Genomic DNA, 22,075 nt, shown 5'->3' on the forward strand with positions numbered 1-22,075 from the left:
GCAGAGAGAGGGAGACACAGAATTGAAGCAGGCTCCAGGCTCTGAGCTGTCAGCACAGAGCCCAGTGTGTGGCTCAAACTCATGAACCACGAGATCATGACCTGAGCTGAAGTCTGGCAGTTTAACCAACTGAGCCACCCAGGTGCTCCAAGCATGTTTTCATGTGTCTGTTAGCCTTCTGGATGTCTTCTTTGGAAAAGTGCCTATTCATGTCTTTTGCCCATTTCTTCCCTGGATTATTCATTTTTTGGGTGTTGAGTTTGATAAGTTCTTTATAGATTTTGGATACTAACCCTTTATCTGATATGTCACTTGCAAATATCTTCTCCCATTCTGTTGGTTGCCTTTTAATTTTGCTGATTGTTTCCTTTGCCATGCAAAAGCTTTTTATCTTGGTGAGGTCCCAGTAGTTCATTTTTGCTTTTGTTTCCCTTGCCTCCAGAGACGTGTTGAGTAAGAAGTTGCTGCAGCCTCGGTCAAAGAGGTTTTTGCCTGCTTTCTTCTCAAGGACTTTAATGGCTTCCTATCTTAGGTTTAGTCTTTCATTCATTTTGAGTTTATTTTTGTGTATGGTGTTAGAAAGTGGTCCAGCTTCATTTTTCTGCATGTTGCTGTCCAGTTTTCCCAACACCATTTGCTGAAGAGACGGTCTTTTTTCTATTGGATATTCTTTTCCTGCTTTGTCAAAGATTAGTTGGCTATATGTTTGTGGGTCCATTTGTGGGTTCTGTATTCCGTTCCATTGATCTGTGTGTCTGTTTTTGTGCCAGTACCATACTGTCTTGATGATTACAGCTTTGTAGTATAGTTTGAAGTCCAAAATTGTGATGCCTCCAGCTTTGGTTTTCTTTTTCAGGATTGCTTTGGCTGTTTGGGGTCTTGTCTGGTTCCATACAAATTTTAGGATTGTTTGCTCTAGCTCTGTGAAGAATGCTGGTGTTATTTTGGTAGAAATTGCATTGAATACATAGATTGCTTTGGGTGGTATTGGCATTTTAAAAATATTGTTTTTTCCAGTCTATGAGCATGGAATATTTTTCCACTTTTTTGTGTGTCTTCTTCAGTTTATTTCATAAGCTTTTTGTAGTTTTCAGTGTATAGATTTTTCACTTCTTTGGTTAGGTTTATTCTTAGGTATTTTATGGGTTTTGGTGCAGTTGTAAATGGGATCCATTCCTTGATTTCTTTCTGCTGCCTCATTATTGGTGTATAGAAATGCAGCTGATTTCTGTGCGTTGATTTAAAAAATTTCTTTTTATGTTTATTCATTTTTGAAAGAGAGAGAGCACAAGTAGGGGTGGGCGGAGAGAGAGGGGACACAGAATCCGAAGCACACTCCAGGCTCTGAGTTGCCAGCACAGAGCCCGACGCGGGGCTCGAACTCACGAACCACGAGATCATGACCTGAGCCGAAGTCGGACTCTCAACTGACTGAGCCACCCAGGTGCCCCTGTGCATTGATTTTATATCCTTTGACTTTGATGAATTCATGGATCAGTTCTAGCAGTTTTTTTGTGAAATCTTTGGGTTTTCCATATAGAGTATCATGTCGTCTGCAAAGAGGGAAAGTTTAATTTTCTCCTTGCTGATTGGGATGCCTTTTATTTCTTTGTATTGTCTGATGGCTAAGGCTAGGACTTTCAATGCTATGTTGAATGACAGTGGTGAGAGTGGACATCCCTGCCATGTTCCTGACCTTAGGGGGACAGCTTTCAGTTTTTCCCCATTGAGGGTGATATTCGCGGTGGGTCTTTTGTATATGGCTTTTATGATTTGAGGTTTGATCCTTCTATCCCCACTTTCTTGAGGGTTTTTATCAAGAAAGGATGCTGTATTTTGTGAAATGCTTTCTCTTCATCTCTTGAGAGGATCATGTGGTTCTTGTCCTTTATTTTATTGATGTGATGTATCACATTGGTTGTTTTGCGGGTATTGAACCAGCCCTGCATCCCAGGTATAAATCCCACTTGGTCATGGCTAATAATTCTTTAAAGGTATTGTTGAATCTGGTTGACTAGTATCTTGTTGAGGATTTTTGCATCTGTGTTCATCAGGGAAATTGGTCTGTAGTTCTCTTTTTTAGTGGGGTCTCTGGTTTTGGAATCAAGGTAATGCTGGCTTCATAGAAAGGGTTTGGAAGTTTTCCTTCCATTTCTATTTTTTGGAACAGCTTCAAGAGAATAGGTGTTAACTCTTCTTTAAACGTTTGATAGAATTCCCCTGGAAAGCCATCTGTCCCTGGACTCTTGTTTTTTGGGAGATTTTTGATTACTAATTAGATTTCTTTACTGGTTATCGGTCTGTTCAAATTTTCTATTTCTTCCTGTTTCAGTTTTGGTAGTGTATATGTTTCTAGGAATTTGTCCATTTCTTCCAGATTGCCCATTTTGTTGGCGTATAATTGCTCATAATATTCTCTTGTTATTGTTTGTATTTCTGCTGTGCTGGTTGTGATCTCTGCTCTTTCATTCTTGATTTTATGTATTTGGGTCCTTTTTCTTTTTGATCAAACTGGCTAGGGGTTTATAAAATTTTGTTAATTCTTTCAAAGAACCAGCTCCTGGTTTCATTGATCTGTTTACTGTTTTTTGTTTGTTTTTTTTTTTTTTGGTATGTTTCGATAGCAGTAATTTCTTTTCTGATCTTTATTATTTCGTGTCTTCTGCTGGTTTTGGGTTTTTTTTGCTGTTCTTTTTCCAGCTCTTTAAGGTTTAAGGTTAGGTTGTGTATCTGAGACATTTCTTCCTTCTTTAGGAAGGTCTGGATTGCTATATACTTCCCTCTTATGACTGCCTTTGCTGCGTCCCAGAGGTTTTGGCCTGCGGTGTTATCATTTTCATTGGCTTCCATGTATTTTTTAATTTCCTCTTTAACTTCTTGGTTAACCCATTCATTCTTTAGTAGGATATTCTTTAATCTCCGAGCATTTGTTGTCTTTACACATTTTTTGTTGTGGTTGATTTTGAGTTTTATAGCGTTGTGATCTGAAAATATGCACGGTATGATTTTGACCTTTTTGTACTTGTTGAGGGCTGATTTGTGTTCCAGTGGTGATCTGTTCTGGAAAATGTTCCATGTGCACTCGAGAAGAATGCGTATTCTGCTGCTTTAGGATGAAATGTTCTGAATATATCTGTTAAGTCCATCTCATCCAGTGTGTCATTCAAAGCCATTGTTTCTTTGTTGATTTTATGCTTAGATGATCTGTCCATTGCTGTAGGTGGGGTGTTGAAGTCCCTTATGGTATTATTGTCAATGAGTTTCTGTATGTGTGTGATTCATTGATTTATATTTTTAGGGCTTTCCACGTTGGGGCATAAATGTTTACAATTGTTAGATCTTCTTGGTGGATAGACCCCTTAATTATGATATAATGCCTGTGTTCATCTCTTGTTACAGTCTTTATTTTACAACCTAGATTGTCATATAAGTATGGCTACTCTGTCATTTTTTGGGGCAACCATTAGCATGATAGATGGTTCTCCATCCCCTTAGTTTCAATCTGAATGTGACTTTAGGTCTAAAATGGGGCTCTTGTAAACAGCATATAGATGGATCTTGTTTTCTTATCTGTTCTGTTACCATGTGTCTTTTGATTGGAGCATTTAGTCCACTGACATTTAGAGTGAGTACCGAAAGATACGAATTTATTGCCATTTTGTTGCCTGTAGAGTTGGGAGTCTCTGGTGATGCTCTCTAGTCCTTTCTAGTCTTTGTTGCTTTTGGTCTTTTTTGTTTTCCTTTGTCTTTTCTCCCCTCAGAGAGTCCCCTGTAAAATTTCTTGCAGGGCTGGTTTAGTGGTCACAAAGTCCTTTAAATTTTGTCTGGGAAACTTTTTGAATGACAGCCTTGCTGGATAAAGATTTCTTGGCTGCATGTTTTTCCAGTTCAGCACGTTGAATATATTCTGCCACTCCTTTCTGGGCTGCCGAGTTTCTGTGGATAGGTCTGCTGTGAACCTGATCTGTCTTCCCTTGTAAGTGAAGGACTCTTTTTCCCTTGCTGCTTTCATGATTCTTTTTTTGCCTGAGTATTTTGTGAATTTGACTATGATATGCCTTATTCATGGTCAGTCTAATGGGAGTTCTCTGTGCTTCCTGGATTTTGAGTCTGTGTCTTTCCCCAGATTAGGAAAGTTTTTGGCTATGATTTGCTGAGATAAATCTTCTACCCCTTTTTCTCTCTATTCATCTTCTGAGACTACTATGATTCAGATGTTATTCCTTTTTAATGAGCTACTGAGTTCTCCAGTTCTTACATCATGCTCTTTTGCCTTAGTTTCCCTCTTTTTTCTGCTTCATCATTCTCCATAATTTAGTCTTCTGTATCGTTAATTCACTGCTCTGCTTCATCCATCCTTGATGCTGTGGCAGCCATTTGAGATTGCATCTCATTTCATTTTTAATTTCATCCTGACTAGATTTGACTTCTTTTATCTCCACAGAAAGGGATTTTATGGTTTTTTCAACTCCACCTAGTATTCTTATTATAGTGACTCTAAATTCTGGTTCAGACATCGTGTTTATATCTGTGTTGCTTAAGCCCCTGGCTGTCATTTCTTCCTGTTCTTTCTTTTGGGGTGAATTCCTTCTTTTCGTCATTTTGGAGGAAGAAGAAGAAGAAAGTAAAAATTAGGGGCGCCTGGGTGGCTCATTCGGTTGGGTGTCCACTTTGGCTCAGGTCATGATCTCGTGGTTCATGGGTTTGAGCCCCACGTCGGGCTCTATGCTGACAGCTCAGAGCCTGGAGCCTGCTTCAGATTCTGTGTCTCCCTCTCTCTGTTCCTCTCCCACTCGCACTCTGTCTCTCTCTCAAAAATAAATAAAGATTAAAAAAATTAAACAAAAAAGTAAAAAGTAAAAAATTAAAAATAGCACAAAAAACCAAATAAAAGAAGCTAGATCCTAGGTATGTTTTGGTCTGCTTGTTGAATGAAGCTTGCTAGAATAGAGAAAATAGGGAAAGAAAATAAAAAGAAAAAAAGTAAGAAAAAGTTTAAAAATTAAAAAAATGTATGTCATAAGATAAAATAAAATGAAATGAAGAAAGTAAAGTAGAATGAAAAAATACGAAAATTTAAAAATATAGTAAAAAAGTAAAAATTATAAAAACAGAAAATAAAAATACATTTTTTCTCTTTCTGTATCCAAGAATAACAAAAGAAAAAGAGAAAATGAGTAGATAGACCAGCAAACAGAATGAAATCCGAATGAAATTACATCCAGTTTCTCCTAGAAGTCAAACTATGAAGCACTTCATAGTCTGTACACAGAGCCGGCCAAGAGACTTGTGATGTTCCTCTAGGACTTGGTTGACACAGCTGGACAGGGTTGGTGTAGTGGCTCCATTCTCCACTAGGTGGCGTTGCTTAGCTTTATTGGGGTTGATTGGTGTGGTGTGCATGCGCGTGTGTGTAGGTACGGGAAGGGTGAAAACGGAGTCACCCAGCTTCCCGGTCTGTAGCATCAGAACTCTGTGCTCTCACTGACTGATCATCAGGTACCCCTCCTTTGTCTCTGGCTTCTGTCTACTCCGGCTTCAACACTGTTGGTGACCAAGTTGTCAGCCTGCCAGGCAGCACCTCTCTCCTGAGTTTTATCTCAGATGTGCCTGTGTTTCCAAAACCCTGAGTTCTAAGGGCCCTGTTGCTTTGGCCTGCTCAGACCCTCTGGGGGAGTGTCTCGCCGAGCAATGGCTGGGAGCTGGCTTGCTCCCAGGAATGCTGATGGCCACCGTGCTGCTGCAGAGGCCTGGAGACTGTGGCTGGGTGTTAGCCCGCCCAGAGAAAGTTCGCGCAATCACGTAGCAGCAGCGATTCAGGGGTTATGGCAAACTGCAACACACATCTGGTGCCAGGCTTCACCATAAACGTCCCTGTTCCAACACCAGCAAACGTGGCTGTTCTCTGGGGCCCACTGGGACCTTTCCCGGTGGGGAGGCCACACAGCCTCAACCAAGTGTCCTCCCAGCAGGGGAACTGCCTCTCTCCATGTGGCCCGAGGACCCTTGGACCTTGCTGTCTGCTCCCAGGGGATTCATCCTTTCCACCAGAGCACCACTAGCTGCAGAATTTCCTACCCTGCACTCCCCTGCTTATGGAGTGTAATGGTGTTGTGAAACCCTCTCCTTTTTCCTTTTTCCCTTTTTTGTTCAGTCTCTTGGGGCTGTTTCCACTCTTCTCTTTCTCTCCAGCTGCTTTTGAGGGGGGTGCTTTTCCTGTACTCTCCCCCCCATCTCTGTCCTCTCTCCACAAAAACAGCTCTCTACCCTCAGAAGCTTCTCTCTCCCCCAGTTCACCAATCCATGCCGCGTACCTGCCGAGTTCTGTGGCTGAAGTTATGCAGATTGTTGTGTTAATCCTCAGATCAGTTTTCTAGGTGTGCAAGATGGTTTGGTGCTGATCTAGCTGCATTTCAGGGATGAGAGAAGCAGAGAACTTCCGTGCTCCTCTGCCGTCTGCTAAACTGATTTTTAACTAAAGAAGTCGTATGTCATGACGGCCTTAAGAAAGGTTTCAGGAGGGGGCACCTGGGTGGCTCAGTCGGTTAAGCATCCGACTCTTGCTCTCAGTTTCATGAGTTTGAGCCCCACGTCTGCCTCTGTGCTGACAGCTGGAAGCCTACTTGGGATTCTCTCTTCCTCTCTCTTTCTCTGCCCCTCCCCCACTCACCGTCTCTGTCTCAAAATAAATAACATTAAAAAAAAAGAAAAAAAGAAAGGTTTCAGGAACATGGAAGTGCATTGGTTACCATGGGGGTGATGGGCTTGGTCCTTCTACGTGTTGTAGGCTTTTTGCACATCCTCACAGAACACAGCTTTTAAGTTTTTCTATCTTTCCAATTCTTCTTAGTTGTTTTCTCCAGTTAATGTTCACATCTGTGTGGTTTTTTTACTTTTTTAGTTTATTAAGATAATTTTGTGGTAAATTAATTTATGAACAATTTACAGATATTTATTGTTGTGTGTTCCTTTGTGTCTGTGTATTGAAGTTTGATGTTCTGTGTGCGATGGTTTTTATCGCACCTGGGTGATTTTTTTTTTTGTTCAGAGTGACTGTTGAACCATTGGTCACTTAAGCTTGTTTTTAATTACAAAAGCAATACATGTTCATGGTGGGGGTTCAGAGGCATGTGAGGGACAAAAGCAGAGGAGATGGTTCTGGTTACCTGCTCTTCCTATGCCCACAGGGCATTGTGGGTGCGTGTTTGCAGTGTGTGTGTGTGTGTGTGTGTGTGTGTGTGTGTGTGTGTGTGTGTTTGCGCGCTTGCACACTTATAGATTGGGATCATGAAGCATATATGGTTTTATGTCCTGGTATTTCTTTTTTTATGTTTATTTGTTTATTTTGAAGGGTGGCGCAGGGAGAGAGAATCCCAAGCAGGCCCCATGCTGTCAGTGAGGAGCCCAATGCGGAGCTCGATCCCATGACCCTGGGATCATGACCTGAGCCGATTCAAGAGTTGGACACTTAACTAACTGAGCCCCCAGGCACCCCTGTCCTGATATTTCTGTTAGTGGTTATCGTTGAGCATCCTTTCCATATCTTACTAGTCTTTGATAAGGTGACTTTTAATGAGTTCTGTGTTTGATCCCATAGATGTATGAGTGCTTTCCCAATAGTGTGCTTATTTTCCAGTGTTTTCACTGTTCTGAATGGCAGGAGCACTTCGAGACCTCATATCTCCATGTGTTTTTCTTAGGTGGCTGAGCTGTACGGAGAATTGAAGAACCGCGTCTCTCAGTTCAACATGTATGTTGATTCGCGGCGGCCTGTCATGGACCAAGAATATGTTCATAAGCAGCGCTTCATCCTGCAGGTATGCTGGGGTTTCCTGGATATCTGTCCTGATTCTTTCTTCTTGCCAGGTGTTGTGGTTGAGAGCGCACGCACTCTGTCTTCCTGATATAAATCATGTCTCAGCAGAGATTTTAGGTCCGTGATGTTCATCCTGCTTTGGGGGTTAGGAAACATTCTTACCTTGCATAGTGTAGGGTTTCCACATCATCAGGCTGGTCATCCAGATCCATTGCTAATCTCCAGAGGCATGTTTCTATAGCACGCCAGCCATTGTTCCTGTTTCGGGAGGGGTCCTTGGTTTTTTGCTTTCAAGAAACGAAAAATGTTCTTCGTGTTATTCAACATATATAGCTATTCCCTTATACTGAAGATACTAACTTTGGAGGCCGTGATCAAGTTAGCTTGTTGGATGGGACCTTACGGGGATTTTGTGGAAGGAAGCACAGCCTAGAAAAGTGGCTGCTGTTTCCACTTTGGGGTCAGGAGGAGGAGGACGTCTGTGTGCATCAAGCGCGTCGAATTGGGTTGACGGAAGATGTCTGCAAACAGAATGATGCCAGAAGACGGTGTTTTTCTGGGTTTCAGATTGCTTTAAGGAGGGAGAGTCTTCTGTGAGTGTTTGTTTCGAATGATATTTTGATTGAAGAAGGGACTCTGCAGAGTGCTTTTTAGAAGTGCGTATTGGGGCGCCTGGGTGGCTCAGTTGGTTAAGTGACTGACTTCGGCTCAGGTCATGATCTCACAGTTTGTGGGTTTGAGCCCTGCTTCGGGCTCTGTGCTGACAGCTGGGAGCCTGGAGCCTGCTTCGGATTCTGCGTCTCCCCCTCTCTCTACCCCTCCGCTGCTCATGCCCTGTGTCTCTCTGTCTCTCAATAATAAATAAATGTTAAAAAAAATTAAAAAAGGGGAGCCTGGGTGGCACAGTCGGTTAAGCATCCGACTTCAGCCAGGTCACGATCTCGCGGTCCGTGAGTTCAAGCCCCGCGTCGGGCTCTGGGCTGATGGCTCAGAGCCTGGAGCCTGTTTCCGATTCTGTGTCTCCCTCTCTCTCTGCCCCTCACCCGTTCATGCTCTGTCTCTCTCTGTCCGAAAAATAAATAAACGTTGAAAAAAAAATTAAAAAAAAAAATTAAAAAAAAAACAGAAGTGCACACTGGATGTGTTTCTTGGAGTGTGGAGAGGGGCCCTTCCTATAGAGGGGAGTTTGCTGGGGAGCAGGTAGGAAAGTGTGCAGAGTCATTTGTACCCTCACTCGTACTCGGCACTGTTTCCTAGCCCTCCTTCTGAGATGGGCTCCATGTCCTTTGAAGAAAGACTGTGTCTGGACTGCTGCTCTTTTTCCGGTAAAATAACCAGAATTGGGACTTTCGGCTCAGTTGGTAGAAGGTCTAGTTTTTTTTAATGTAAGCTCATTTTTTTTTTTAATTTTTTTTTTCAACGTTTATTTATTTTTGGGACAGAGAGAGACAGAGCATGAATGGGGGAGAGGCAGAGAGAGAGGGAGACACAGAATCGGAAACAGGCTCCAGGCTCGGAGCCATCAGCCCAGAGCCCGACGCGGGGCTCGAACCCACGGGCCGCGAGATTGTGACCTGGCTGAAGTCGGACGCTTAACCGACTGCGCCACCCAGGCGCCCCATGTAAGCTCATTTTATACCTTACAGCTGTTAACATCGTTCTGGGAAGAGATTTGTGTGTTGGTGAGACAGACTGATAAATAATGTTACTTCATGGAAGTACAATTCTCTTCCAGGTTGTATTGGCGGGTGCTTTTTACCCAAATTACTTTACTTTCGGACAGCCTGACGAGGAGATGGCGGTGAGGGAGCTGGCCGGCAAAGACCCGAAGACCACCATCGTGGTAGGTGCTCCATTTCAGTGTGGCCGCTACAGAACGTTGTGTTTCTCCAGGTGTTTCCACTGTTACAAGTACCTGGTGGATTTTTGCCTCTCACGTGGATATCAACAGCTTGTTTGACCTTTTCACACACATCTACTTGCCCTCAGTCTTGCTTCCTTTTTTGCAGACCTGGCCTGGAAAAATAGCCTTGAGAAGTTACATATTTATGGCTAACTGATAATGTGCCCTTTTGAAGGATTTAAGACCCTTCTCCATAAGGTTAAGAATATTTAGTTAACAATTTCATTTTACACAAAGTGAAATGTTATTGGTTGTCAGATTAGGACTGTGATTTAAACTGATCCACAGACCTGAATGCCCAGTAGAATCACCTAGAGAGTGTTTGTTTATTTTTAAATATTTCAGGGCTCGGGGCGCCTGGGTGGCGCAGTCGGTTAAGCGTCCGACTTCAGCCAGGTCACGATCTCGCGGTCCGTGAGTTCGAGCCCCGCGTCAGGCTCTGGGCGGATGGCTCAGAGCCTGGAGCCTGTTTCCGATTCTGTGTCTCCCTCTCTCTCTGCCCCTCCCCCGTTCATGCTCTGTCTCTCTCTGTCCCCCAAAAAATAAATAAACGTTAAAAAAAAAAATTAAAAAAAAATATTTCAGGGCTCCATGCCACAAAATCTGAACTAGAAGGAAAGGTCTGGAAATTAACATTTAAATAATATGTGTTTTCGGTGAATCTGATGCTCAGCCATTGGCATGGACCATTGGATGAACATTTGTGGACCGTTTGGTTAAACCTGAGCACGTGGAAATGTCAGGATGCACAGCTGGAATAAAGTACTTGGGAACTGGACTTTCACTGCACCACTCGGTTCTATTATCAGTTTATACCTGACAGGGGGTGTAAAGCCCTCGGTAAAGTGGCTGGCCTACAGTAAGCGCTCGAGCATGCCAGCTTTTTCCTGTTGGTAACGTCGCCACGATCACTGAAGGGAGCAGGTGCACGGGGAGGGTCACAGGCGACTGAGTGTTGTGGAGATCTGGGACAAGCCTGAACGTTGCTGGTGCTCAGGCTGGGGGCAGGCAGCTGAAGGGAATTTTAATGTAAAAAGTGGTCATTAGTCTCTGACCGCTGCTGGGGACTCTGCCCCTGTGGGTCTTCAGGCCGGACAAGGGTCTTTTGTTTGGCTTCCTTGACTCGAGATGTGGTCTTCTCCCCTGCCCTGTGCACGGCGAGAAGGATCCCGCGGGGTCCTTGTCAGGTTCCAGCTGTGCTTGCCACGAGTGGGGTTTGGGGCCAGACCTTTGCCCTCCATGCGCATTAGGAAGACCAGACGATAGCTCGATAGCTCGCGTTGACTCAGCCCCTACCTGAGAGGCCCTTTGTTACGCATTTTATATTCTGCTTCCCTGAGACTTGCACTGACCCCTCGATGTAGGGACTTACCCTCATCCTTACTTCTTGTGGTGGGTGAGTCCTGGGGCGATTCCATACCTTGCCACTGGACGCTTGACCCGGCAGCTCAGAACCGGGGCTTCTCGCCCCCCCGCCCCCACCTCTCGCGGCCTCTCCTGGGGCCTGGGACCGCTGGTGCAGGGGCCCCAGCTTTCCTGCCCAGCCAGAGCCTGGAACGCTGATCACCCAGACCGAGGGGAGAAAGCAAGCAGTCGGGGCCGGGAGGGGTTTGCAGCTCAGTGTGCTTGACTTGTGGCCACGGTGTGTGGTGCCCCTCGGGCCCGTGGGGCAGAGCTCCTGCTGGTTCCCTTCGTGTACGTAGGAGGGGTTGTGCCAAGAGACGTGTTTAGTCAGCTTGCTTGAAGTAAAATAAAAAAAACAGCTTTTTTTTTTCCTGTTGGACTTTTGTATTATTTTGGCAGAGAAAGAGTTAGCTTTTATTTAGCATGTATTTATTGTTGAAGCTTAGTTACGATGTAAAAGTCATTAGTCATTAGGTACACCTGTCCGTACAGTCTACATCTTATGGTTAAAGACAGTAAACTATGTTTTCGTGAACTAAAATAATGTGTAGCGGCTTTAGCTTGTGAACAGTTAAGAACATCGTAACTGTTTCCTTAGCTTCTACGTCTGCTCTGATGCTAAAATACCAATACTAAATACTAATCCTGCTTTATGTGTTACAGTTGAAGCACATTCCTCCCTATGGATTTCTCTACCATAAACAACTACAGTCTCTCTTTAGACAGTGTGGTCAAGTCAAATCCGTTGTATTCGATGGTACAAAGTAAGTATATTTTTGCAATCAACTGTAGTTATGAAAGAGCCGTAACGTTCTTCGTGTTTGCGGGAACGAATCCTTAAAACCGAGTATGTAGAAATGGGTCTCTGTTCGGGCTGTTCCACGTGGCCGTGGAATGTGGCTTTGGTCCGTCTTGTTATCAGTCGCGATTTCTCTTCTGTTTCAACCGCGTGGCCTCCTAGAGCAGCTAAGCCGTGAGCCTGTGGGTCTGCTACCGACAAGGCCCGGTGACGCCCTGCGGTGCCGGGACGGTGCTCGGGGAGTCGCCTGCCCCTAGGTGGTCACGGTGCATCACTAGTGATAGGTTACTTTGTAGGCCGTGGAGACACCCCAGGATCGGGCCTCCCTGCTTGTAGTTACTCAACACACGTGTGTTCTAATTGTTTTTGGCAGACAGCACTGCGGACGCTGAGTACGTTTCACCTTCTCTGAATTGCAGGTATAAGGGAGTAGAATGGCACGGCTCAGAGTGTCCCTTTGAGTTTTTATTTCTAGGAGGGAATGTTTGTGTGAAGAAAAGACTGGGGTTTTAAATTGATTTTTAGTTCTGACATTGGAGATTTTTTCTGGTGGTCTATAAATTGTTTGTATTAAGCTGATGTCAGTTTGGGTTAGTTTTTCAGACATTGTAAGTTCTGTTCCTGTGATTAATACATCGATTTTCATAACCTGACACGGTCTCAATGCTGTCCACAGCAGTTACAGATTGAACTAGCTTAGCTTATAGTATCTCAAGTCTTCTTAAATATTCAAACACAAATTACACTGAAATTGTTTGTTTGGGGGGGGGGGCACGAGTGAGCAAGGGGCAGAGGGAAAGAAGCAGGGCTCACCTAAAATGAGGCTCGAGCTCACCCGACGTGGGGCTCGAACCCACGAACCGTGAGATGTGAGCTGAGCCCATGTCAGGTGTTTAACGACTGAGCCACCCAGGGGCCCCTCAGATTACGCTGAGATTCTTCATCAGGTTTACAAATCACTTATTTAAAACTGGAGCCACATGGCGAAGCTCTCTGTCCTGACTCCCCAGGCGTCATTGGACCTTGTTGGTAGCGGACCACCAGGCTCACAGCTTAGCCCCTTTAGGAGGTCACTCGGTTGAAAGAGAAGAGAAATCGCGTTTGCCTTGGCTCTGGCTCCAGTTGTGCGTGGGTGATCTTTGCCGGGTTTGAGTGGCCGGCAGCCAACAAGTCTGATCTTGTCACTGGGTTGGAGCCCATGTCTGTTTCATATTCTTCCTGTCTGAGCCTTTTTTTTTTTTTTTAATAGGTATTTTAATCCTGTTTTACACGATTCCTTGTTTCTGGCTTTTTAGCCACAATAGCAATGTCATGTCAGTTATTGGAGGTGTAACTGTGCTCTTCTGATTGTACCGGGAGCCGTCCTTGTGCATCGAGTGTGTAAGGACAGAGGATGACCCAAATCACTATTTGAGGGAGTAGAGGCTGTGTTCCTTATGGGGTCACGCAGGGCTTTCTTGAGCGAGGAAGTGGTGTCAGGCGTGAAGGGCCTTCGGGCACAGGTGGTAAGTTCACAGGCACAGTGTCTCTTCCCACGTGGAGCTTCCAGCCTGGCGGTGGGGTGTCAGCTTAGTTGTGGGGTTCCACAGACATTTGTCCGTCTCGGACTGTCATCAGGGAGGCCCAGTCATGTTCACTTGGGACGTTCCGAGGAGGTGTTTGAGGTGGGCGGAGGAGGTGGCTGCTGGGGCAGGAAGAGGCACTGCTCCCGTAGGGGCCCAGCGCGAGCCCAGCTGGGTCTCTGGAGAGAGTGGGGTGCGCGCGAGGCCAGGGCGGAGGCCGGGTGGCCTGCAGCTGGTGTTGTGTCAGATCTGTGTGTGTCGTGGAGGTCGGGTGTTCTATGCCGGATGGTAACTTTGTGGCCACCTGGCCAGGATGAGGACGGATAGACGGGTGTGTGGAGACCCCCGGGTGTCGGAGCTGCGCCGTTTTGTAGGACGTGATCAGAGGACGGAGAAGAGAGGGAGCCTTGGCAGTCGTGGAAAGCAAGGTAACCCTTGACACCAAGGAGGCCACAGGTGAGACACAAGATCTCTTGAGCTTGGTTGTTGGTCGTGTGTACAGGACAAAGGGGATGGGGGTCCACGAGGGCAGGTCTTCCAGACTTCCAGACAGCATTGAGTGGGAGGGGGCCGTGAGGAGCGGCCCCCCGGCAGGAGGGGCGCTGGCGGGGGTCCCATGGGCGGGAGTTCAGAATCTGCTGTAAGATGGGCATTCTGGAAGTGTGGCCTCAGTGTGAAAGAAGCTTTCTGAGGAGAAACTCAGGAGCCGGCTAGAGAAGGCGACAGAACAGGAGGGGAGCGAGTTGGGCACAGGCCAGTGCGCGTGCTCAGCGGGGAGTCCACCGGGAGGCGGGGGAGGAGGGTGGTGGGGGGGGTGCAGGAGGGTGGAGGACAGCCGGTGCTCCCGGGGCAGCGGGCTCAGGCTGCAGACAGGCTGGGCGCAGGGCCGAGCTAGGGGCTGACTTTCGTCCCTGCCGGCCCCTCCTCACCGGCCGCGTCCTTCGCGGGGCTCAGACGTCCACATTTCCGTGACGGTACTTGGAGGGGTCGTAGGTCTGTTTGCATGACGATGATGTTTTGACCCAGGGCATTCGTGTACAAGCAAGTGTGAACTTGAAGCTTTATTTATCCCGGGAAATGCCCAGCAGACGCCCTCAGCGCACGCTCGGTTCTCCTCCGGCAGGGATGTGGGAGGCCTGGTGGCGAGGGGTGTCCGCCAGCCCGCCTGGGGGGTCAGCCCGGTGCTGTTTGTGGAGGGGAGCATGGAGAGACTGACCTCTTCTTGATTTTCTGTCCTCTGTGTTTAGTTTACAGTAAAATAGAAAAACCGTGGGGGCTCACGGAGCCGTCATCCTGTGTTCGCTGTGAGAGTCAAGATTCCTTGGCTGAAAGTCTCATTCGCACTTGGCGTGCGTCCTGCGTTACGTGGGGGAATTCATAAGGGTGGCGCTCGGTTTTACCGAGATGACAGGTCCTTGTGATTTCTGTTTCTCTTAAGTGGGTAGTTTCATTTAAGGAAAACTTCTTAATTGTGGAATGAAGAGTTTCTGGTATTCTGAGGAGAGGTGTAATTAAAAACGTCCATCTCATTTTGAGAGAAATTAATATGCATTCAGTTCTCCTTTTCAGGCTCCCGATGAACTGATTTTTTCTTTACGTTTGTGGAGCAGAGCCTTCGTGGAGTTCTCACGTAATCCGACAGAGAGGTTTAAAACTCTTCCCGCGGTGTACATGGCGATCAAGATGTCTCAGCTGAAAGTTGCCCTGGAGCTGAATGTACACTCTGCAGAGGAGATCGAGGGGAAGGTCCAAGGAGGGGCGGTTTCGAAGCTCAGGAACACAAGGTATTTTCAGAAGGCGGGCGGGCACCCCTGTCTGCCTGCTGTCACAGTCTCAAATACGGCCGTTGTTGCTTTTAAGGCTTATTTATTCTGAGAGAGAGCGTGTGGGTGGAGGAGAGGGGGGTGGAGAGAGAATCCCAAGCAGGCTCTGCGCTGTCAGCACAGAGCCTGACGTGGGGCTCGACCTCCCGAACCGTGAGATCGTGACCTGCGTCGAAATCAAGAGTCAGATGCCGAACCGACGGAGCCACCCACGCGCCTCTCATTTTCGAAGCAAAGTGGAGTATTCTTTGTGGTCGGCAGAGTGGATGGTGGGACAAAAACGGAGATGCGTTGGGAGCACCTCGGTGCCGGCCCACACCAGCCACCCCTTCCTCTTGACGGGGGCTCTCCCTCCAGCCTCGTTTGCTACAGGAAGGCTGAGCTGCCCGCGTGGCGGCCCCAAGCAGTGGCACTCGGCACTCGGCAGATGCTGTTGGGCGTATGGATTTGATTCTCTTGGACTGAGTTAAATCACCCTTCGGGATGTAACAGATGCCTTTGCTTTGGGTCACACTGTCCCAGTACCGTGTGGAGGGATTCTCAGTCCTCATTTAAAAAACAAATTTTAATGTTTATTTGTTTTTGAGCAAGAGAGAGCACGAGTGGCAGAGGGGCAGAGAGAGGGGGACACAGAACCCGAAGCAGGCTCCGGGCTCCGAGCTGTCGACACACGGCCCGACGCGGGGCTCGAACTCACAAGCTGTGAGATCGTGACCTGAGCCGAAGTCGGACGCCCAACCCAGGCGCCCTCAGTCATCATTTCTTATTTGTGATCTTTTTGATTCTGTGAGGACCTTGACAGGAATTTGGAATTGGTGAGGGAAGGAAGCACGTCCCATCGACAACTATTCCATGTTGAGGTTTTGATTCTGAGGCTCTGAAGGTGCAGGGAGTTGGGTCTGTAGCCCAGGGAGGGTGTGTCCTGCAGGGAGCTTTGCCTGAATCACCCTTAATAAGTGGGTCTGAAAGCTGGGCAGAGTTGGGTTAGGATCTCTCATAATTCTTCCACTTCATTTTAGAAAGAAAGTGAAAGAAAGTATTAGGAAAGGGGAATTGTATTTTTATCACATTTGTATTTCATGTCCTCAGACTTCAGCATTTGCTGTCTTACTGTTTTAAGAGATGAACTATGTCTCCATGGTTTACTAGAAAATCACGTATGTGTTTTCTAACATTGAACCAGGCATGGATTCTCGTGCTTTAGGAAAAGTCAAAGTCACTCACCTCTGAAACCAGAAGTTAGGAAATATGGCAGGTCTTAGAATGTGTGCCCTTAAAAGTAGGTCTTCTGTAAGAGTCTAGACCTTTAGAATACACCCCTGGGGGTGGTGTATAACCCCTGGATGCACGCTCCACCCCCCCCCCCCCCCCCCCCCCCCCCAGCCCCGGGCAGCTCGGGAAGCCATCACACACTCAGATTTGGGATGAAATCAAATTGTCATTGCCAGCTTACAAGATGTTCTTTTCTTGTGTTAAAATGGTTTTTTCTTGTATAAGTAATGGAATAGTTTGAGCAGTAACTTCACATATGTAAACGTGTTTTCTTTGTAACACCTGACTTTTATTGTCTTTTTTTTTTTTTTTTTTTAAATCACATTACATAGGGTGAATGTGGACTTCCAGAAGCAGACAGTAGATCCTATGCAGGTCTCATTTAACACATTCGACAGGTCCCAGACAATTACAGATCTTCTCTTAACAATTGATGTCACAGAGGTGAGATGGTGTGTCTGAATCATTAGAGCTTTTCTGTCTTTTTAACCTAGGATTGTCATGCTGTAGACATGAAATAGTGCATGTACTTGTACACACAGACACACACATGCACACAGCCTGTGCACCTTAGTGATCTAGTAAATGTGGGTGGGCTTGCATTATTGTACTTGTTAAATGGAAATGGAACTGTAACAGAAAATGAAACACAAATATTCTAGAATCAAAGTCTAATTTTTAAAATGTTAGGTACATTTAAAATGCCACTCTGTCTCTCAAAAATGAATAAACGTTTAAAAAAATGTTTAAAAAAGCGGGGCGGGGGGCACCTGGGCGGCTTAGTGGGTTAAGTGTCCGACTTTGGCTCAGGTCATGATCTTGTGGTTTATGAGTTTGAGCCCCGCGTCAGGCTCTGTGCTGACAGCTCAGAGCCTGGAACCTGCTTTTGGATTCTGTGTCTCCCTCTCTCTCTGCCCCTCCTCCACTCATGCTCTTTCTCTGTAATTATGTCATAAAAAAAAGTTTAAAATGCTAAAACATTAATTTCGACCTGACACGTGAAAATGTTCATTGGCACAGTGACGCATGCCTGTATTATTCAGTTTATGTCAACAGAACTGCCATCAGCATCATCATTCTTTAAGGTAGTTTTTACTACTTTTTTTAATTGGATGCTTATATATTTTAAGAGAGAGAATGAGTCTCAAGCAGGCTCCACGCTCACATGGGGCCCAATGCAGGGCTGGATCCCACAACCCTGGGATGGTGACCTGAGCGGAAACCAAGAGTTGGTCACTCAACCGACTTAGCCACCCAGGCGCCCCTCCGTCTTAAAAAAAATTGCAGTGGAAATACATGTCTGCTTCCTGGTAAATCTGGCCACGCTTCATCAGGAGACTCCACGTAAAAACCTGGATTCCAGGCTGCTGGAAAACTCTGGCGGTTGTGGGTCCTCGCTGCACCTGGCAGCATGGGCAGGGGCCGCTCAGTGAGGCCTTTTTCGATGGAGCGTCTGCTCCTCCTCCTCCCACTTGTCACTGCTCTCGCAGGGGCTGTGCCCTCCCACCACGCCCGCCCGCGCTGCCCCCGAGGGCGCCTGCGGACTCTGCGGACTTGGCTCACCCACCCGGGGCTGCTCGCGGGTCGGAGCCTCTCGTGGGTGAGCGTGCTGGCGAGTCGCACACCCGAGAGGGGTCTGTGACACACCGTGGGTGACCCGCGAGCCCCGAGTGTTCTTGTAAGCACCTGTCAAAAGCCTGTAGGATCACTCGGGTCGCAGTACTGTGTGTCTGTCCTGCCGTGTGGGCTTGTGATAACCTTTTCATAGAAATCGTTTCTGGAGGTCACCTCTGCTTTGTTTCCTTCTTTTTTAGGTGGTTGAGGTAGGACACTTCTGGGGATACAGGGTTGATGAGAGAACCTCCAAGATTCTGAGAAAGCTCACTGCTGAAATAAACCGACTGAAATTGGTGCCGTTGCCCACGCACCCGCACCCGGACCTGGTCTGCCTGGCGCCTTTCACTGATTTTGACCAAGAGAGCTACTTTCGAGCTCAAATCCTTTACGTTTCTGGGAATTCTGCTGAGGTGTGTTTTTCTGTAACAAATCACGCAGAGGGAAGCGAGGCAAACTTGTAGCAGCTTATAGAAGATCTTGTCTAATTTTAAGTGGAAATTATGAAATCGTTTCAGTTAGAAAAGTAGCCTCGCAAAGCAGTTATTCCCGTCAGCCACGTGTGGATTTAAGTTCCGGTCACGAGACTCCTGCGGTTCCGGAGCTCGAGGAGCCGGTTGCGTGGCGTGTGACCCTGTGCTGAAGCGTGTCCTCTCCCCTCCTCCAGGTGTTCTTTGTGGACTATGGCAACAGGTCTCACGTGGATCTGGATCTTTTAATGGAGATTCCCTGTCAACTTCTCGAACTCCCGTTTCAGGTAAGGCGCGAAGTCCCTGCGGCCTCAGTGAGGAGCTGGGAAGGCCTGTGGAGGCCACGTGGCCTGTCCTCCCCCCGCAGGCAGACGGGGCCCCAGACTTGGTGGGGGGTGGGGACTCGCCGTGTCACACCGGCCCACGTCGGTGTCTGCCCTTCTCCAGAAACGTAGTCCTGCGGGCTTGTTGGCGGAGCGAGTTCAGATACGTGCAGGGTTTGGCGCTTAGCGGAAGAGTAGTGGTTCAATTCCGTAGCGTTTTGAATGCTGTTTCCGAGGGGTCTGGTCGTGTTGCGACGAGCCAGAGCCTGGGGGGCCCCGGAGACGCACCCGGGTGCCTTCCGTCCGCACGGAAACGTCCGGAAGGCGTCCTGAACTCCGAACTTCCGTTCCGGTAGAAGAGCAGCCCCGCGTTTCCTTTCCTGCGACGTCCTCACTTGCCCCCAGTTGTGTTTTCAGAGTATACACAACCCTTTCCTTATTTTTGGCGAAGTCTAGTCGACACGAGCTTGACGTTCGTTTCGGGCGCACGGCGTAGAGGTTCCGCCACTCGGCACCTCGTGCCCCACTCGCGCGGGCGCGGCCGCCGTCCGTCTCCGTACGGCACGATCGCGGGGCCGCCAACCGTGTCCCTCGCGCCGTCACCTTCTCTTCCCGCGACCTACCGCGTGACGGGCAGCCTGCCCTTCCCGCGCCTCCTCGGGCGCGCACCCCCCACGTCGACCTTCTCCGTCCGTCCGTCGGTCGGTCGGTCGGTCGGTCTGTGGGCCGCGGCGTGTCTGGGAGGATTTTGACGAGACCGCTGGCGCGGACCCCGGTTCGGGGCCTCCCGGCGGCAGCGTCCTGGGGGAGCGGCTCGCTCGGTCACGGAAGTGGGTCAGCCGCGCCCTTCTGTCCGGTAGGCGCTGGAGCTGAAGATCCGCGGGATGCGGCCCTCCGCCAAGTCTCTGGTGTGCGGCGACCACTGGAGCCTCGAGGCCGGCCGGCGCTTCGCCTCCCTCGTGAACGGCCGCGCCCTCCTCGTGAGGGTCTTCTCCGTGGTGCACGGCGTCCTGCACGTGGACGTGTACCGGTGCGCGGGGGCCCAGGACACCGTCAGCGTGAGGGACGTCCTCATCCAGGAGGGCTACGCCGAGCTCGCCGAGGAGCCCTACGAGTCCAGAGTAGGCACCTCCGTCCTGGTGGCTGGAGGGCGTGTGGCCGAGAGACGGTGGGGGGGGGGGAGGGAGGGGCGGGGGGGGGGAGAGATGGGGGGGTGGGAGGGAGGGGGGAGGACGGGCGCCCTGCTTTCCTCTCCCAGGATGCCGACGGGTGGACAGTTAGTGTGTCTGGCACCGTTTTGAAGGTCTAGGTTTCTTTGACACTAAATCATGGCGGCTGGGCGTCGCTTTGTTGGTTTCCTATCATTAAGCTGTTTTTTCCTTCTTGGAATGAAAGTTAGGTATAGAAAGGTTTTCCATTTGGGGAGTTGTTTTTTCTGTAACGAATTCTAAGATTTAGCTCCCTGATGAAAGTAATTAATAAACGTTTGTTCCAAGTACTTCACGTATTTCAAAATGATTTTCAACCGTTTCTTTCAAAATCCGTCCTGAAGCTATTTTTCTTGGTCGGAAGGCTTCAGAGATGCCACGTTTGAATCAAATGTCGAAGGCCATTCTTTCCCTTCTGTGGCGTCTGCTGAGGATGCAGGGGCTGGGATTAGGGAGAGCGGGGACTGGCAAGAGGGTGGTAGCCGAGAGCCGGCTGGGTTTTGTGTTTGGTTACGCAAAAGCCACTTTAGGGATTCTGGCTGTGTCCCCGTGTGCAGCAGAGACTTTGTGTACGGAAAGTTCTCTTAAGAACTATTTCTCAGTCTCTTCAATTTTCTGATGGCCGAGAGGTAGGGAAGGCTAATGAAGTTGAGCCTTAAACGAGTCCTGTCTTACTTCTTTTGTTTGAAATACTTGACAAGATTTTTTCCTGACCTTAAAGGCCTAGTGGTCAGCCTAGAATAAGGTCCTGCCTGTGAAGTACTTTGATTAGTTTAGAATAAAGTGCTTTCAGTACAGTTTTTTCTTCTGGCAAAATGAACTTTCCTTACTCTCTTCAGCAAAGCCACGAAGCTCTCAAGGGTCTCTTCTCCAAGTCCGTGGAAGACATAGCAGATATGTCTATGCCGTCACCCGTGAAAGATGACAAAAAGTACCTGATTCGGATTTTGTTGGAGAGCTTTTCTTCTAATAAACTGGGGGCTCCCAACTGCAAGGTAATTTATAGGAGTTGTTTTAAAATACAGCCTAGGGGCGCCTGGGCGGCTCAGTCGGTTGAGCCTCCGACTTCGGCTCAGGTCAAGATCTCACAGTCTGTGGGTTCAAGCCCCACATCGGGCTCCATGCTGACAGCTCAGAGCCTGGAGCCTGTTTCGGATTCTGTGTCTTCCTCTCTCTCTGACCCTCCCCCGTTCATGCTCTGTCTCTCTATGTCTCGAAAATAAACGTTAAAAAAAATAATAATAATAAAAATAAAATACAGCCTAAAAACTTAAGATAATTTTACATTTATGTGCTGAGTCGTAAGCCAGTGGTCCCGATGGGTTTTTCTCTTCCTGGTTTTTAATGTTGACACTTTTTTGGCCGTGGAGCCTATGTTAGTGAGGGGAGAAGCCGGGCCTGGCATAAAGACGTTCTTAGTCTAGTTCTTGTGTTTCAACCAGCCTTTCCTAAGGCCGCTGTGCCTGTTTGCCCCGGGGGGAGAGGGTGGCGTAGGGGCTGTGGAGAGCGGGACCCCGCAGGGGTGCCCGCCTGGTGGGAGAAGAGCCCCCCCTCCCCCGCCCCGGGCCGTGTGTCCCCGGCGCTCCCTGCTCGGTTGGGCTGGTCTGGTGCGGTGAGAAGAATACTGTCACTCAGGTGTTGGGCGACATTTCCTTTTTTTGGCCAGTGTCTTCCTGAAGCGTTCCTGTCAAGGAACGCTAAGCAAAGAGTCATCGTGTCCCCAGAAGAGCACCCGTGCCACATCTCTTCCCACCGAACCTGAAGGTGTCGTAGCTGAGGCGTAGCTGTTTTCTTTAACACATGAGCTGATTTTTGCATTTTTGAAATGTGTGTGTTTTTAAGTTTTTAAATGTTTATTTTGAGAGGGAGAGACAGAGCGTG

The 22,075-nt window shown here is 47.9% G+C and overlaps 1 protein-coding gene across 6 annotated transcripts in view; it reads left to right on the plus strand.

Moving 5' to 3' along the window:
• The window catches only part of TDRD9 (tudor domain containing 9), a 121,233-nt gene that overhangs the window by 75,520 nt on the left and 23,638 nt on the right, over nt 1–22,075 (plus strand). For 5 of the 6 annotated variants that reach the window (XR_005791243.1, XM_040478348.1, XM_040478350.1 and 2 more), the window contains 9 exons: nt 7,701–7,817; nt 9,552–9,659; nt 11,787–11,887; nt 15,041–15,268; nt 16,912–17,023; nt 18,394–18,606; nt 18,861–18,950; nt 19,847–20,107; nt 21,034–21,189. Coding sequence is in view for 5 of the 6 variants with exons in the window: in XM_040478348.1 (XP_040334282.1) it covers nt 7,701–7,817; nt 9,552–9,659; nt 11,787–11,887; nt 15,041–15,268; nt 16,912–17,023; nt 18,394–18,606; nt 18,861–18,950; nt 19,847–20,107; nt 21,034–21,189 (1,386 nt within the window). In the remaining variant the exon portion in view is untranslated. The remainder of the gene's footprint in view (nt 1–7,700; nt 7,818–9,551; nt 9,660–11,786; nt 11,888–15,040; nt 15,269–16,911; nt 17,024–18,393; nt 18,607–18,860; nt 18,951–19,846; nt 20,108–21,033; nt 21,190–22,075) is intronic. The other variant, XM_040478349.1, reaches the window with a different exon arrangement.

The sequence above is a fragment of the Herpailurus yagouaroundi genome, unplaced genomic scaffold, assembly GCF_014898765.1.
Source record: "Herpailurus yagouaroundi ecotype Mexico unplaced genomic scaffold, PumYag 141, whole genome shotgun sequence".
NCBI lineage: Eukaryota > Metazoa > Chordata > Mammalia > Carnivora > Felidae > Herpailurus > Herpailurus yagouaroundi.